General features: G+C 38.5%; 1 protein-coding gene across 4 annotated transcripts in view; it reads left to right on the top strand.

Moving 5' to 3' along the window:
* Positions 1-752: 752 nt before the first annotated feature.
* LOC139145480 (cytosolic arginine sensor for mTORC1 subunit 2-like) overlaps positions 753-18,174 on the top strand; it is a 60,974-nt gene continuing 43,552 nt past the window's right edge. For all 4 annotated transcript variants that reach the window (XM_070716686.1, XM_070716687.1, XM_070716684.1 and 1 more), the window contains exon 1: positions 753-1,652. In XM_070716686.1, coding sequence (XP_070572787.1) covers positions 1,528-1,652 — 125 coding nt within the window. In that variant the 5' untranslated portion in view covers positions 753-1,527. The remainder of the gene's footprint in view (positions 1,653-18,174) is intronic.

Genomic DNA, 18,174 nt, shown 5'->3' with positions numbered 1-18,174 from the left:
GTTTTACCATAGGGAACCCAGAGATCTGGTTGTTGTTGTTGTTGTTGTTGTTTGTTGTTTGTGTTGTTTATGTTTATTAGTCTTGTTGTTGTTGACTAATAAAATTCAACAAACATAACTGTTATGTTCTTTTTTCAAATGTAATGTAGATGTCATAAGAAACGCTACAAGGACACTATCATTATTTAACCTGATGTAAGTCTCTGCCAACATACACTCTCTTCATTTGTTATTTATTCAATGTCCTATGATATTGTATGTTTGTTTGTGTGTTTATTTATCTGTTTATGTTTGTCTGTATGTTTGTTATTATATATTTATATATAGGTATGCTTGTTTTTATGTTTGTTTATTTTTTGTTTTTGTTTATTTATTAATTTGTTTGTTTGTGTGCTTGTTTATTTGTGTTTTCCTGGATTCCCTGTGATGCAACAAGTACTTTTTACAAAGTTGTGGTGCCTTTGATCAGTATGGCATATTGCCTAAACTTTTCTCTAATAACGCCCTCTACGGCAGCTGTGGTGTTGCATCGTGTGTGGAACTATCCTTATAGTTTTAAGTCAAATTTGAACAGCTATCAGTGAACACGTTTCTATATCCATCATTTTAGTGCGTAATCTTCAGTAGGTTGTTTCGTTACCAGGCAGGAATGGAAAAAAATGCATGCAAGTCAGGCAAACTGGCTGACGCGTCGTGCTATGTGCACTTAAACGAAAGCATTCTCTACACGAGCTATAGGGGCGTCAGTTCGCTCATCAAACATGGCGGCGTGCTCAAAATGGGAGTGAGATATTACTTCGTGAAGAATTGATACCGGTTTGACACCTTCACATCAAGTGTTTGGAGTCGTTATCGTGATATCTAGGTCACTAAGTAATCAAAGTCACAGAAGAGCTAAACAGACTGAAGCAAAGAAGTGATTTTGTTTAGGAGCGCGATAAAACAAGCGTGGGTTGTACCCGGCGGATTCTGCACACTCCAGTCTACACCACTCGGCGAATTTCACCAACTGACAAAGGCTGCCTTGTTCAGGTCAGTCTGTGCTGAACAACTTTGTTTCACCCGATCGTGACTGACAGTGTAAATTCAGAGTTTGTGTACTATATAAGCGCAAAAACTTCGTTTTTGTGCCTGTGATCACGTTGCTCGGGTACGGGTGTAGGAGCGAGACTGGGCCTTTGCGTTTCCGAACATTTGGTCGGTCACCTGTGCATCAAGAGTACTACTGTAAATTGCCAGTGTTGCAGGCGTCGTTTCGAGACCGCGCGGAGACAACATCACCGCTGACCGAAACGTGCTTGGAACGGTGTGTGTACATCGTGACCCGGCGGGTCGTACCCTCGACCCTGTCAAAGGAACTTGACCACACGTGCATACAGTATCAACTCAAAACCATTCAGTCATCCGGATTTCACCGTTACACTTGAAGTTTCGCCCAGTGGGGTTGTCTACAGTTATTTGCTAATTTAAAGTAAACGCCCCGAGCTACGCACAGTGAGTGTTTTTTTTTTTTTAACCGGGGAAACCATGCAAAGTGGCATGGAACTGCATATCTTGGAGCACAAAGTTTACCTGATAAGTGTGGAGAAGGAGGCTATACCAATCGTAACACATTCCCTGGTGAAGTTGGCTCTACTTTACAAGCATACTAAGTAAGTACACGGAAGGCATGTGCCATACAAGTGGCGGATAAGTGTCCTTGACACAGTGTGTCCCCAGACCATGGACGACACTAAGTTGCCTGCGGTCACCACACTTTGTCCGTGTCCCATGATTTACCAAGTCAATAGCCTTATCATTGTCATCAGCACAGTATCAGTAAATACTAAAGACATGGACAAAGTAAATCAAATTCATTGAAATCCAGGGAAGGGGGTGGTATATGGCATGTGACCATGATGTAGTTCTTGACTTCATAAGCCACAGATTGCAGTTATGAGGGGCTAGCCATCGAATGCCAGACCATACAGTCAAGGACGGCCAAAACATGATGCAATCTTTAGAGAAAGCGTCTCCACTTTGGTGTCCATTTTGGAACCCGCTGCACTCTCACAAACAACACTTACTAGGGTCGTGACCCCAATAGCTGTAAATTACAGTAGGTGCCCTTTTTTACCCGACCAGAACACGCTGACAGTGTTCTTTTGTGAACACTTTCAGGGGGTGAATTCATATTCAGTGGCTTGGGATTAATGAAATGCCACATAACTGTCATTTAGTCATTGCAATCAAGACGATGTATTATAAAGGAATGAAATTGCTCCTTTTTTTTAGTTTTTTCATGAAGTTTGTCTTTGACTTGAAAAGTAGTTTGTTTTGTGTTTGACTACCTGAAACATGCTGAAATACTGGTCAACTGTACACAACCTCAACTCTGCTTGCTGCCAGACAAGATGAAACATTCAGTGAAACAGTGTATGGTCTGTACCAAAGTTACTGTTGTAATGCATATCTGAACATATGCTGTTACGTAAAATTTGGACCCCATGTAAGCTTTTGAAATGAAATCTCAATTGGCACTGCCTATCTTATTAACGATAGCAGCTTTCCCTTAAATTATGGTAATCTTCATTTGTCATAGGAAAGCACGTCAGAATAGGAAAAATCCATTCTGTCGAGAGGTCAAAAAATGAAATTGTCTGCTTGCATTCAGCAGAGGGGTAATGTATCATATACGTCTTTTCTCAATTACAAAGTCCAGTTTATTTTATTTTGCCAGTTAATTTCAGAATTCATAGAGTTAAGTTTTTCAAATCATATCTGAAAATGTCTTGACATCATAATTTGGAATTTGTCAACAAATATTTCCCTGAACTCACCTATTATTAAACATTGCAACATTATACTTTTCAAAATAAAATGCATACACTATTTGAAATCCCCCTTCCCCCATTTCAAAGAGATATGTGCAAGCATGATGTATCTGGAAAATTTCTTTGGCAAGCAAGTCTTTGCGCTAACTTCCTATGTTTGTTTGGTGTTTAGCCAAGGCAAGGCCAAGGACACACATCAGTGCATGATTGCTTAGCAGACAAACATGTCTCGTGACAAACAAAGTAAACATGGGTTGTTTGTCACGGGTATAGATGCATCACAGCCAAATTTCTGTATGACAATTAATGTAGCGTAATATGCTTGATGTGAAGACAGTGGTCTCGATGCTTGATTTGGGAATAAATTTAAACTTGTCGGCCTAGCCTTTTTTGCTCTGTGGGATGAAGGGAACAAGTGTTTTTTCTTTTTCCGTGAGAGGAACTATTTAAGTCAGTGTTACAGGTTCTATATACCCGTACATATTATTTCTGAGTTACAGACCAGCAAGATGACAGATACTTCAAACTTCTTTCAGCTGTTAGATTAAACTGTTTCGCTCTACTTTTCCATTTACATGTAGCTCTGTATTACCAGAGAACTGCATACATCCATGTGATACAGTGAAGCTTTTTTTCGCGATCTGCTGTCTCATTGCGTGTCATCCATCCATCCATCTATCAATGACGCAGTGTTCTAGTCCTGTTGTTTATGGCAATCAGCCAGTCGCGTCACATCTGTGGTCCAGTTGAGTTGTTCAGCCAGTCATTGCAAAATTTTTTTTGAAAACAAGAAAGACAACAGAATCATGCCAGTAGTTGCCCCATCCTGTACATCTAATGAGTTTTGTCCTGTTCGCCCCTATTTGCCTGTAAACAGGCCCACAGTCACCATTGATAACAACTGGCTTGGACCAAACCATGGTGGTGATGAGGTTGAGGCTGGGTTTCCTTCTCGATGTTTTAGAATCTGATGTATTTGTATGACACAATGTCAACTGGCAGGATTGTGAACACTAGAACCATTCTTGTGGTACAATTCAAAATTAGCCTACATGATATTAGTAACTGTTTTCATCTCAGGTTTACCAAAACAATTATGCTGATCAATATCAGAAGGAAAAATGGTTCAGCTCACCAAGTCACCAAGTTCTTCAGGTACATTGTAAAACCTAAACTTCCTTTCCAAAGCCAGCCTTTCAGAAGTTCTTGATGACACAGCTCTGATACTGTTCTTTTTCACTTGTACGAGGTCTACACTATCGTCCCCTACTTTCCTTGTAAACTAGTCCAAGCTCAGCATTGAAAACTTTTGGGATTGAACTAAAGGTATGGTCATGAAAGGGTAGAACAAACCCATTTGCAACGGACATGTTTTCAGTGATGTAATTGCTCAGCTCCCACGTACCGAAATTTTAGAACAACAACAAGACCAATGTCCAACAACAACAATAACAACAACAACAATGGTGATGATTGTCATCATCATCATCAGCAGCAGCAGCAGCATTTCTGAATTTGAATGTACATTTCATAGTTACATTAACAGTAAGATAAACTTAACAAAGTTGGCAAAATACACACAAAAGCAAACAACAACTAAATGCAAATCAAAATAACCTGAGAAAATGCTTTGCTAGGAGATACCTGTAGTTTTTCAACACAGACAGCACTATACTTGTTCACCCTGTTTCCTCGTAAACTGATCCACACTCACCATTGATAACAGCAATTTTGGGCCAAACCATGGTGTTGAAAGGGTTAACGATTTGTGAAATTTTAATGACATGGCTATGACAAACGGCATGACAAAGTTGATTAAATCTCTCCCTGAAAATACATTTAAGTTAATTTTTTAGAGTTTTCTGAGTGGGATGGAACCAAATGGACTTTCTCAGTTGAGCGGTGATCTCTCTTTTCTGAAGACATCATGGAATGATATCCACCAAATACACAATGTGATCAGTACCAGTCGACAACTATGCACACTGTTTTGTAGCTTTTAGTGCATGTATAGGAAAGCAATGGTGCAAACAGCATGGTGTCCAATCAGATGTGTCAATCAGTAAATTGTAAAACTTTATCATACATAACATTACCTATTCAAGAGAAGACTTAAATATCTCAGTGTTACCCTTGGGACAGTTTCCCCTTAAAAATCAATAAAAGTAAGTGTGTACAGAATGTGTCTTTTACTGTACATCAGAGACAAGGGGTACAGTAATACATGCATGCACGTTGTATTGGGCTCTGAGCCAAGCCACAGAAGGGGTGATTATAAATCAAGTTATAAAATATCTGTCAAGCAGAAATATCAGTGAGATATTGCAGGGAATGAAGGCATATAAAATCTAACATTTTGTTGTGAATTAATCCAGGAAATTATCTTAATCATGGAACAAGTTCCTGGAAGTGAGAGTAACATGGAAAGTCCTGTTCTGGGAAACCAGACTGCTATGGAGAAGTTTGAACAGGGAACTAAAACCCCATGTAGGAAGTCAGTCCGGGAAATCTGACTCCCATGGATTCATGGATCCGGGAAATTTTTCCATTCGAGACACAAATGGAAAACACTGTGACACACTTTGAATTAGCTGCATGATTTTTTTGTGAAATTGGAATTGAATTAGTGGGTCCTTCATTTAGTTAGCAAAACGTGACCATTATTAATATAGAGAAATGTTTGAATAATTAGCGAATCCTTAATTAAAATAAACAAGGTTTAAAGTAAATGTTTTGCATTTTGGGAAGAGTGCAAACTCGTCATTATATTTACACTGTACATGTACATCTTTGTATATTACTTTATTGAAAAAATTGAATTCCACAAGAGGCATTCGCTGGCTGTTTCACTTTTAGCCATCAATGTCGTCTTGTCGTATTCCCAATGTTTATTTTTTAATCAAAAATTAAATTTTTCCCTGTAGAGTTAACATGGGGATGGCAGCCATTTTGAATTTCGAATATCGGTAATTTTTAGGTAATTGTTTCTTTGGCACCAAATTTTGAATGTTGACCCCCAGAATTTTATTCTTGATTTCTAAAGGGAATGGTTAGAAGTTTCTTGAGAAACGTTTAAGCAAAAACTGAAGTCTTTCAATTTCAAGGTGCATACTTCCTCAAAGTTGGTGTGGAATTCCCACAGTCCACTTTTCTGAAGTTTGTCAGAGTGACACATTTGCACATATTCATGTACCTGCATACTGCAAGTCAGGAACGGCTTCAAACCTTCATAATATAGACAGTGCATGCAAGTACAGCACTGAAGCTCTTTTGTGTTTAACATCCTAGATATGGATCTACTAAATGATGTAAATTAATAAATTATGATGTCAAAGTGTATCGCATTCTGATATGCAAATTACACAGCCTTCAGCTCAACTGCAGAGTGGCACATAAAGCCTAAGTTTACATTAGCACACCAATATAAAGAGGTTTGTGTTGAAACTTTGGCAATATGGGAACTAAACATACTAAATTGCCAACACTGTCAGGCGTACCATAATTATCAGTCAATAACGAAGAAATCGACTCCATGAATGTTAAAACATTGTCTAGAAGGATGCCACGCGAAGACAAAACAACACCACACATCCACACATCTGGCCCGCTAACTGTCGAGAACCATCATTTGCAAGCTTCGTTTGTGCTTCGAGACAATGTTTCATCTTCAGCAGAGTTGATTTCTTTGTGTTCGACTGATATTACCATGGGACGAGAGTTACACCTGTCAGTGTTGGTAACTCCTCAATTTAAAGGCAGTATGTCTAGTTTATATACTGTATTGTCCATGATCCAACATAATCCACACTATACTTAATTTAATTGATGTGTTGATGCCAGCGTGCCTTTACTGCCCTTTCAATTGAATGTGCTTTACATTCATGCAAAGGATTGGGGTAATTTGTACACGTTGTTAAAAAGAGCATCATGTTTCAAAAGTCAAAATCTTTTTTCATCCGGAGAGAGTCATTTTATGTAACAATAGAAGCAGTTGTTCAGTGATTCTGAAATCTATCAGGTGTCTTGTACTGAGCTGTCTTCACCCACAGCTTCATGCCATGTTGGTGGTGTTTCTGTATATGAGAGAGGTTCTCACCTCATTCATGGCCCTTGCTTACACCCACAATGCATCACTTTCTCTCCCCAGCAAGTGATCAGTGTGCAGAGCAAAAATAGGAGGACACATGATGGCACAAAATGTTATGTAACTATGTCGTCAACTTTTGATGAAGGTTACACAAAACTGCCAGACTGAAGCTTTTGGAAGTAAATTAGTCTAGACGATGTAGCCATTACTTGAGTCTTCAAATGTAGAATCTTGATGAACCTTTGACAGTTACATGTAATTGGCACTGTGTTGTCCCAGGGACATGATGATGATGATGATGATGATGATGATGTTGATGACAGTGAGGAGGAGGAAAAGGTGATCACTTTGCTTGCATTAAAATTTCTAAGTTCAGTTAATAGCTGAACTCAGAAATTTTTTTCAAACAATAAAAAGACAGTAGCAAGATTTTTTTTTCAAACAATAAAAAGATAATAGCAATTAATATTATGTAATTGTATGCTGATCATGTACTCTGCAGGAATACAGTGCTTGCCCAAGATTGGAAGAGAGAAGCCAATTTTATTGAAATTAGATGTAGAGATGGCTGTGAATTCACTGCTGTTCATTGTCTCTGCACCTATAGCCTTACTACACCAGCAAAGTGCAAACCCGTACCAGCAAAGAATGAACAAGGCACGGTCCCCCTGAGATAGAGGGACTGTGATTAAGAGTAATATTGAGAGTGCCCATTGACCATACATCATGTAAATTATCTTCCAAGTTATCTTTAGGGTCCTTTGCATAAATTAAGTCAATATTAGCTGATTGTATCACTAAAAAGCCTTACTGTTACCATCCATGTACCGGAAGGTCTATGGTGTTACTCAAACGGCCGATGAACTTTGGTTGGTGTTAATTCTATAAAAACCTCCATAAATCAATACTTTGCCAAACACTACAAATTTTTAATAAACTGGATGTACATGTGTACCTTTTGTCAAACTTGTCAAATTGTAAGTATCCTTGATGTGAAGTGCGAGAAGTAAGAAAAAAATCACATATTTAATACAAATAGATTAATAGATGCAGTTGTCTGGGAATATGAAAAAACTATACCTGTGCAGCAGAAGCCTGGGAGTGTACAATAAATCATTCTATGTTTACATTTACATGTAGATTATTGTTGAATTATGCAATGGTTTCAGCGCGCAAATCATACAGATCTCTGTCACTGGCAATCAAATTGCCATTACTGGGGTCTCACAAATTTTGATTCAGAAGCAGTGGTGACCTGAGCTGACTTCTGCTGGTGAATTAATCATGTGACTGTCTCGGTTTAGTGGTATTGGGCGTACAGAAGGTCCAGTTGAGTGATTTTGAAACATGTACTCAATGTTTCCAAAGAGCTTGGGAGACCAAAGGGGTGGACAATTTACATAACAATGCATGATTTGCATACCATTTTTATGGAAATTTGTTCTTTTGTTTGGTTATTAACATATGAATAGGCTATTTGACAAAACAGACCCGCCCCTCAAAATTGGCTCTATGCAATCTTGCTGTTTTTATCAGGAACTGTAATTGTGTAATGATTTACAGCATAAGAATAAGCCCGCTACTCAGGCTGTAATTTGCAAAATCCTACAAAAAAAATCTGACAACGTTTTAGGACAATGACTTGCACTGAATGGGAGTAAAACTGTGGCTATTACAGTATGGTTTCTGTTGTAGAGTACAAGCATTGCACCTGAAGTGAGTATAGTTGCACACGATGATTGATGATTTTGCAGATATTGATCCTCAAGGCATTTGAGATGCCAATATGAAACCCAGTAAGAGGTGCTACATACACGGCACTGTGAAGTCAGATCCATTTGGGGGATTGTAACCATTGTTCATGTCGCGTTGTTAGTGTCAGCCTGCTTGAAGGTGGCTATCCTCACAAAAAAGGCGTTTTTTGCACGAACTGTGTTGTCTTGAAGCAATGTAAACTCATTGAAGAGGTGCGCTGCTATGATATATATATATATATATATATATATATATATATATATATATATATATATATATATATATTATATATATATATATATATATATATATATATATATATATATACAGGTGTATATATATATATTTATATATATACCGGTATATAACCTGATTCCAGTCTTGTATTGAAGCAACGTAAACACATAGAAGAGGTTCGCTGCTATGATATATATATATATATATATATATATATATATATATATATATATATATACCGGTATACAATATAACCTGATTCCAGTGAAGGGGAAACGGTTTTTGTGATGTGTGACACACTGGCATGCTGGCGACATAAAAAAAGACAATTTTACCTTGCTACATCAAACTTACAGCTCAGCAGTTCTATAATGGTTCTTGGCAGGAATGAGCAGGAGACGAATGAAAAGTTACAGTAGACTACATTTACAATGTGTTAGACTCATCGCTTTCAATGCCTTAAGGAAATCAATCAAACACTTTTTAATTAGAATTTCAATTTTAATACAGGATATTTGTTATGATAGAAATGGAAGACATTGTATTGATTTTGTCAGAAAATGGATACATTTTGAAAAGCTTGTTTAGTATGTATTTTGATCAAAATCATCACTTTCCGTGTGTGATACCATGTTGCAGCGTGAGTTAAATTGATATTTCATTGAAGTGTTTGCGCACAAAATGTGCATCAGAGAGAAACTCAACAGGGGAATAACTGGATTAAGACTCAGTTTGACAGTCTGTCTGTCTGTCTGTCCATAATGTGTCCGCAGCTGCAACCAAAATAATCAATGACTGTTGCAGATTATCGAGACACTCTGTTTTCCTGCTATTGGTTGTAGAGTTTGCCTCACCTCAAAAACATATACAAGATATATTTCTTATCAATGTTCAACTTCAACATATCAGACTTCAACATATCAGGACCACTTTCCTTGAACTTGACGCATGAACTAAACTCTGTGCTACAGATACGCAAACACTGTACTTGGATCACATCCCAGGAGTTGCTACTCCAAGTTTTGTTGAGATGTTCAATCCAATATGGCTGCTACAAAGTTTGTGTTGACTCAGGAAAGGGAGGCCAATTTGAATTTGAAATATCAGTGGGCTGTAGGTAATTTTTCTTATCCTCAAAAATTGCTCCTTAAACCCTGAAATTCTATCCTTGATCAAGAAAGAGTGTAGTTTAATACTTTCCCAGAGTGGACGAGAGAAACGGGAGCAGTATCTTGTGTAAATTTTTGAGATACTTTTTACCTTAAATGTCTGAAAAGTGCTGTGCTATAATTGTATATCTTGTTCACATTGGCAACCCAACTGAAATTTGGGCCGACGCAAAATAATTGTCCTTTTGGGATTAAATTTGGTCCGTGTCCACACCTACCGGTACCAGAATTAGGGCCGACGTAACTTTACCTTCCTTTGTGACCTCTGACCTGTCAAAGCTCAAAATGGCGCATTTGAATATGGCACACTGTTTCTACTGTTCATGATTTTCCTGTGTTTTTTACGCACAAGAAGGGCAAATATGACCACCACTCACCCTTTTAATCATCGGAGAGATCTTCACCATTTATTGGATGAGCATATGGTATATATAAGACCGCGGTGGAGAAATAACCAGTGCGCGGCATTTTTGACATGCCTCTCTAGTCTATTACGTGCACTGTGGAATCGAATGACATGGTCTCGTTTGCGGAACAAAGGTTGGTGGGAAGTTCAGCGTACATGGGATGATATTAAAATGTAAAGACTGGATTGAAAACTTTCAATAGGTGTAAACTTTAGTTTCAAACGTCGTTTGTTTTGTGCGAATAGTGTGACTAGTTCAACTTCGATCCATAGCGGAGGCCTGGTCAACTGGGACCAGGGCCGACGTAACGTGTCCACACTGGCGATTTGCGTCGGACCAAATTTTGCGTCGGCCCTGAGTCGGCCCTGAACCCCCCCTTCTAACCGGGACCAAACTGAGTCGGCCCAGGGCCGACTCAGCGTGTCCACATTGGTTTTTTACGTCGGCCCCGGCCCTGGTCGGGACCTGGGCCGACGCAAAGTCGTCAGTCTGAACGTACCAGTATAATTGTAGAGAGTGAAAATTGAATCTTATTTGTCGTTTATTCATGGCTGTTATGTTGAGATACATATTTTTCAAGTGAATTTTATTTGAAGCAGCAGCAATCAGCTCATCAAAAAAGAAATGTCAATCAAAGGGAAAAAAAAATATGTAAACAAAAAGATGTAAAAGCAATTATTTCCAGTTTTTTTTCGCATTTTCTGCTCAAATATGTGATAATCGGCTTTCTGCGTCTACTGTGCGCTCATTGAAATGAGTGTCAGGTAGAACATTTGAAATTACAAATGCAGACAAAACAGATGGCGACATGCTTCTAAATTTATCGTGTCTGCTGAATTTAATAAAAAATCCCACCTACAGCTTTGCTGTGTTATAGAAATAACAATAAATGTGCCATCACCGGTAATTATAGCTCGCAAAAAGACGATGGATTTTCCTGAGAAAAAATGGAAAACTAATGAAATTTATAATTGTTGTTGTTGAAATTAGTGATTGGATAATAGATGTATGTCATAAATTTGTAATTTGCCGCTGTATCGTTGATGAATTTTTTCAATGTTACTAGGCACACACAGCCACTGAATTTTGTCAATGAATTCAAATGATTTTTGCTCGAATGGTAATTATCTTTCTATGGATGGGCTTATAAAACCTGAAATTATTATGCTAAATTTTTGTTGTCGTTGTTTGCCAACTAAAAAAATATTAGTGTACATTCATATTTCATCATCCATGACTATTAACCTAAAACTGTCCATGCATATTTTATTTAAAAATATTTCTAATTATGAATTCTGTACACAATCAAACACTGGCTCTGGGTCGTTTCTAGATTCTGCACTGTTTTTGTTTGAACACTCAGTCAAAGTACTTCAACACGTACGGGAAAATAAGAACATTCAGTATTATATGTAAATGTACAAGTGTTAGTGTGCGATTAAAATACTTGAAAAAATGTGTGTGCTTTCAAAAGAAGCGCAAAAAGGTTCTTTGTACCTATTCTTACAGCTGAAATATGTGTATGGCTGTGAAAATTTCTGCAGAGCATATCAATGACAGTATATATGGTGAAAATTGAATGTATTCAAAACCATAGAAATTATATTTGTATTTTTCATGTATTGCTTCATATTTACGTAAAAAATTAATGAAACGCCCATTGTTGCTGAATTTCCTCTGGATCTTAATCAGAATTAATGACAACAAGTGGAATTTTTTGAACCAGACAACAATTTGTTCTTTGTGTTGGAGGAGGTGGGGGGTGCAGGAAGATAAAGGGGTTCGTACAGAGTTCAAGTAGAGGTGACAGTGTCTAGAGTGCATGCAGAATGACATCATCGTATTGTCAGATGGTGCCATGTTTTATGTGAACAATGGCTGGTTTGATTGGCCTTAATACATCTTGGTAGATTATGAGAAAAAAAATCAATCCAATGTAAATGGGGCCATTGCAGTACACAGTTTGTTTATAAGCATACAGAAGACGCGCCTACATTTTAGGATGTGTGATCAGACTTTGTAATTAACTGGCACATCTTATCATTTGTGTCGTCACGGCCTGCTAGGTATGCTGTAAATGTCAGCTAATGTTTTGATTATGTTAGTGCTTCCATAGAATGAATTTGTACCATAATTTCGAAAGCAAATAATTGTATGACTTTACTCTGTATTGGCCTTTTTTAGCATTTTTTTATGAGGGGTAAATTTCTTTCTACAATTTTTTTGAACACCGGCATGACTATGCCAAAGACACCTCTACAGCCAAAACGGAGTCAGCGTGGACTCTATATCGTGCCACGCAACAAAATAAACGCAGCCACTGACGTTTATTACAGACAAAACATACAGACAATGTAGCAAATATCATGAAATCTTTTTTATTGAAAAGGCGTGCTGGCGTTACCAGGACTGTTTTGAACGTGCTGATTTCATCATGGATGTTAGATAAATATATCCATGTCTAGAACAAAAACTAATCAAAAAAGTTAAATTTCAATATTTCAACGATTTTATCCAACTCAGAAACGAGGGCTTTCCGTCTTTGGGGAAAAATTGACCCTAAGCATGGATAGGGTCTATGGAAACACTAAAATTTTAAAACAAGAACATGCAAGAAAATGTCAACAAGTTCGTATTTAAAGCCTGGCAATACTAGTCGTGTTCCTTGCCATTCAAGTTTGTGGATACGATGGTGGAGGTTCTTTGGGAATGGGTGGGAACCATTCATCGGTACGGATACACAGGCGCTCCTTAGCTGGGTAGTCTGCCAAGTAGATAGATTTTTCGGATCGATCTATTGATCCTGTAGTCGATATGCCCGCCACTGCAACCTATGAGTATTTAGGTTGCAGTGGCGGGCATATCGACTACGGCATCAATAGATCGATCCGAAAATCGATCTACTTGGCAGACTACCCCACAGGCGCTCCTTAGTTGGGTAGTCTGCTAAGTAGATCGATTTTCGGATCGATCTATTGATCCCGTAGTCGATATGCCCGCCACTGCAACCTAAATACTCACAAGGTGTGCAACACAGTCACTCAAAAAACACACCACCCGATTTGTAAACTGGCCGTGCGCTCGCACAAAACATTCAGAACTACACTCCCATATACCTAGTTGGATCACAAATTTAACCATCTCGTCGAAAATCACGCCGATGAATGTGTTGCTCGCATCATCTTGAAGAAATCGGCCGTGTTTTGAGACCAAGCGCAGTGAAATGTGGCCTGCAGAACGATTCTACCATATGATGTAATTTATTCCACTACTGATTGGCTAATCAACGGCCAAAACAAAGGTCATGGCAAAACGTCACTGGTGTAGTATAGTTGAACCAATCAGCGGTGGAAAAAATGACGTCATATGGTAGAATCGTTCTGCAGGCCGCATTTCACCGCGCTTGGTCACAAACACGGCCGATTTCTTCAAGATGACGAGAGTAGTTCATCGGCGTGATTTTTGAGGAGATGGTTAAATTCGTGATCCAACTAGGTATATGGGAGTGTAGTTCTGAATGTTTTGTGCGAGCGCACGGCCAGTTTACAAATCGGGTGGTGTGTTTTTTGAGTGACTGTGTTGCACACCTTGTGAGTATTTAGGTTGCAGTGGCGGGCATATCGACTACGGGATCAATAGATCGATCCGAAAATCGATCCACTTAGCAGACTACCCAACTAAGGAGCGCCTGTGTACGGATACTAGTCGCTGATGTGTTCAGCAGGAGAGGGGTGGAGGAGTAGGTCACAGTCACAGTCGCTGACGGTGTGCTCGCTGTTGTCGGAATCAAAGTTTCATCTGGACGTTGATAATAGACGTACGGTGATGACGATGGCATCGCATAATACGGATAAGGTGTGTAGTACTGGCAATACGAAGGCAGCAATCTAAATTGAGCTGCGTGCTGCGGAGTTTGCTCGGTTGAGGCTATCCCACTTTCGCTGAAGCTAACACCACCTCCTCGATCGGGCGTTTGTTTAGATTCGGGCGCAGGAAACGTGATACGCGCCGTTCAAGCTCTTTCTGTATAGGATTTACCGTATTTTTTGTTTTATTCTCAAACCCATTGTATTTTTTCACTTTGACTCAATAATTGAATGCCATCTCTTATACTCTCTCTTTTTTAACGAATCAGGATTTAGTTATCCGGGAGTTTGTATTAGGCTGTACGGACATGCAGCTATTGGCACTCGCTGTGTTGAAATACAGCGGTACGCTAAACAACCAAATGTAACGCTGAATCTACGTCAGCGCCCATGGCATTTGTCATGCAAACGTAGTGGAGGGGGCGTCTGACACTGATTCGTTTCCAGTATTCTTTAACGAGGCAGCAAATTCGGTAATGGACGATGGTACTCCTTCGCTCATGGTTGGCGACATCGTCATTGTTGACAATTGCCCCACAGGCGCTCCTTAGCTGGGTAGTCTGCTAAGTAGATCGATTTTCGGATCGATCTATTGATCCCGTAGTCGATATGCCCGCCACTGCAACCTAAATACGCCACTGCAACCTAAATACTCAGTATTTAGGTTGCAGTGGCGGGCATATCGACTACGGGATCAATAGATCGATCCGAAAATCGATCTACTTAGCAGACTACCCAGCTAAGGAGCGCCTGTGAATTGCCCAACTCATCACAATCTTGGAGGTAAACTTTTGGCACAATTCTTAGATCACATGGGAATACAGTACATTTTCACGCCAACTTACTCGCCTGACTTCAACGCAGCTGAGTATGTTTTCGGACACTTAGCCTAAAGACACTAAGTAAAAGACCAATATTCAGGCATTTGTTTGAGGACAATAAACAATATGCTGTCCTTCGCGCAGTAATGGAAATTACGCCTGGTGACTGCCTCGGCTTTTATCGCAAAGTTGGCTATTTGACCATGTAGTTTTTCCTGGGAAATAGGTCCTTTTCCTGAGAACGAACCAGGTAACCCAGCCTGCAGTATACATGTATATCTGGCTGGAATGATGAATGTTTTCAGTGTGTTTCCAATTAAAATATTAATCCGTCTGTAGAGAAATTCTGCACACGTAATTATTTGTTACAAAAAGGATACAAATTGAATCTTTTGTTTGATTTGTGCGATTGTTTGATGGCGTTTAGTTTGGGTGTTCTGTCTGAAAAAACGTCAGTGAATGCGTTTACTTTGTTGCGCGGCACAACAGAGAGTCCAAGCTGACTCCGTCTTGGCTATAAAAATGCTGGCACTACAAATTTGTCAAGCTCAAAATAAGTGAATTTTGGTAGCGGGAACTGTGATGATTTTTACATCTATGGTACTGACATTTATTCTTCCGACAGGCCCAGATAGATGGCATATCAAATCAAAGGAAACTTGTTGGCTTGAACTGCAAGTTCAGTGAGTGTTTTGTGTCGTACCCTACCCAGGGTGTGTGTGTTCTGCAAAATTCTTTGGAGAAATTTTGCTCCACTCTCATTCTTTCACCACCATAAAATGTTACAGTCCTGTTTTCAAGGGAAAGGTCAAACCATTATGTAATGAAAAAAGGATGACAGGATCTTGGGCATGTGTACTTCATGACACTAGTAAGCCTTAAATGGTCAAAGTCGGCCATTTTTCATGAATTTTGTTTGATACAAGATACTACTTATATTGTTTGATATGTTGAAAGATACTGAATGAATTGGTGACATGCGTGTATTCGACCCCGGTTTTTAGACATGATACATGAAACCATTGCAAAAATAATATGGTCATGACCATTATTGATTTTCGCGATGGTTTCATTGATCGTGTCTAAAACCGGGGTCGAATATATGCATGGTCACCAATTCATTCAGTATCTTTCAACATATCAAACAATATTATAAGTAGTATCTCGTATCAAACAAAATTCATGAAAAATGGCCGACTTTGTCCTTTTAAAATACTCCACCACTGATTCAGACGAAACTTGAAAGACACTGTGCAGTGTACCTGAACTGTTGTTACGATGTAAATAGCCAGACATGATCCTAATGTGTTACAGTGTTTTCAGAAAGAAAAAACTAGAAAGTTGTATTTTCCTTGTAATTGTTAAACAAGTGATCAACCTATCAATATAGCTCCACTGTGATTTTCATAGAAAGCAAATTTGAAAATTAGCTGATGCTGTGTGGTGGTCAGTTGCCACAGAATATTGAGCACATGAAGTCACAAGTCAGCAATTTTAGTGGCACTTTCATTTGAGGAAAGTATGCAAGCCTTGCTGGTGTAGCACCCGCAAATCAAATGTGGAGTCAACTGATCAAATCTTAAAAACTATAGGACATGAAAAGATGATTTTGAATAATTCTTAAAAAATAGCATATATGCAAATTTATGCTAATTAGTACAAATCTGAATGTAATTTTTAGTAAGCTAGATAGACAGACAGAGGATAGAACAGCATCAGCTCTACTGTGTAAACATGGAATGTGGGAGCTAAATAACTGGCAGAAGTACCAGTGATTAAAATACCGGTAGAAATGGCTTCAATCAAACAAGAGTGTCAGTATACTGTAATTTACTACATGGGATAGTCTACTTGAAGCCACAGAAGTTTTGGATTAACTGCCATCAACTGGAGTAATTATCTATTGCTGCTCTATCTGATGCTGCCATATCCTTGTGATATCTGCTATAGAGTAAACCAATCTCTGCAAATGAGGAACCTTTATCATTGAGATACAATGTGGGTAATTAGCAGTGTTGACATTGGCATTTGTAGGATTCCTGAAGATCTCTCCTGATGATATGTAATATGTATGTGTACTTATATAGATAAATTGTTACTTTTGTCATCATAGCACCATTTGTTGTGGGAAGTTCATTCTCAATTTGTAAAGATTATTTAGTCAGTAACATCAGATCTGACCCAGGGTTTTCTCTTAGCAAGGGCATGCCAGTAGCTACCGTATATATTGTTTGAATAGGGGAGAACCATTTGTTTTCTCGGGTGGGGTGGGGATGGGGTCAGGATAATGGAAATGGCAGATATTTGTTTTGGTCCCTGTGACTGTTCTGTTGTCAGTCTTGCATCAAATTATATTTTCAGCAAGCAGAAGCAATGCAAATAATTTTATTTCTCAAGACATTTACAGGATCGTATTTTTTTCTCCATCGACAGTTTTCAAAAAAAAATCTGTCACCCCCCCACAAATCAAATGGTTTTCCCCCTTAATGTTTTCCACTGATAAGTTGTTCTAATCAGATTTGCCTACCCCAACAATATTTGCTAATAATAAATACAATTTGCATTTACTGCCCTGTAGGTAGTTTGTGCCTTTAAAGTGACAGATGTAGACTTTGCCCAAACTTTCCCAATTATACTTTCAACCATTCTCTTACTGAATCAAGAATAAAAATCACAGGGTCACTGTGCAAAGGTTGGAAATAGAGAAACAAGTTACCTGCATTTACCGATATTTGAAATTCAAAATGGCCGCCATCCTTGTGTTAACTCTATGGAGAAAAATCTTTGATTTATGAAAAACTAATATGGTGTTAATGGTGGCATTAGCACTTCTTCATTACAAAGTTTGAATTTGTTTGACACTTTTTTATGCCCTTGACATTGCCATAAGCACTCTTTGTGAAAGTCATGTATTTAAAATCAAGTGCAATAAAAAGAATTGTGTAATTATGATTTTTCAAATACAAACATCAATATTCAGGGCTCGAAATTAACTTTTTACCCTGGTAGTCCCATTGGG

This window comes from Ptychodera flava, chromosome 12 (genome assembly GCF_041260155.1).
Source record: "Ptychodera flava strain L36383 chromosome 12, AS_Pfla_20210202, whole genome shotgun sequence".
Classification (NCBI taxonomy): Eukaryota; Metazoa; Hemichordata; class Enteropneusta; family Ptychoderidae; genus Ptychodera; species Ptychodera flava.
The sequence above is the reverse complement of the archived record's forward strand: the minus strand, read 5'-3'. Positions and strand labels throughout refer to the sequence as shown.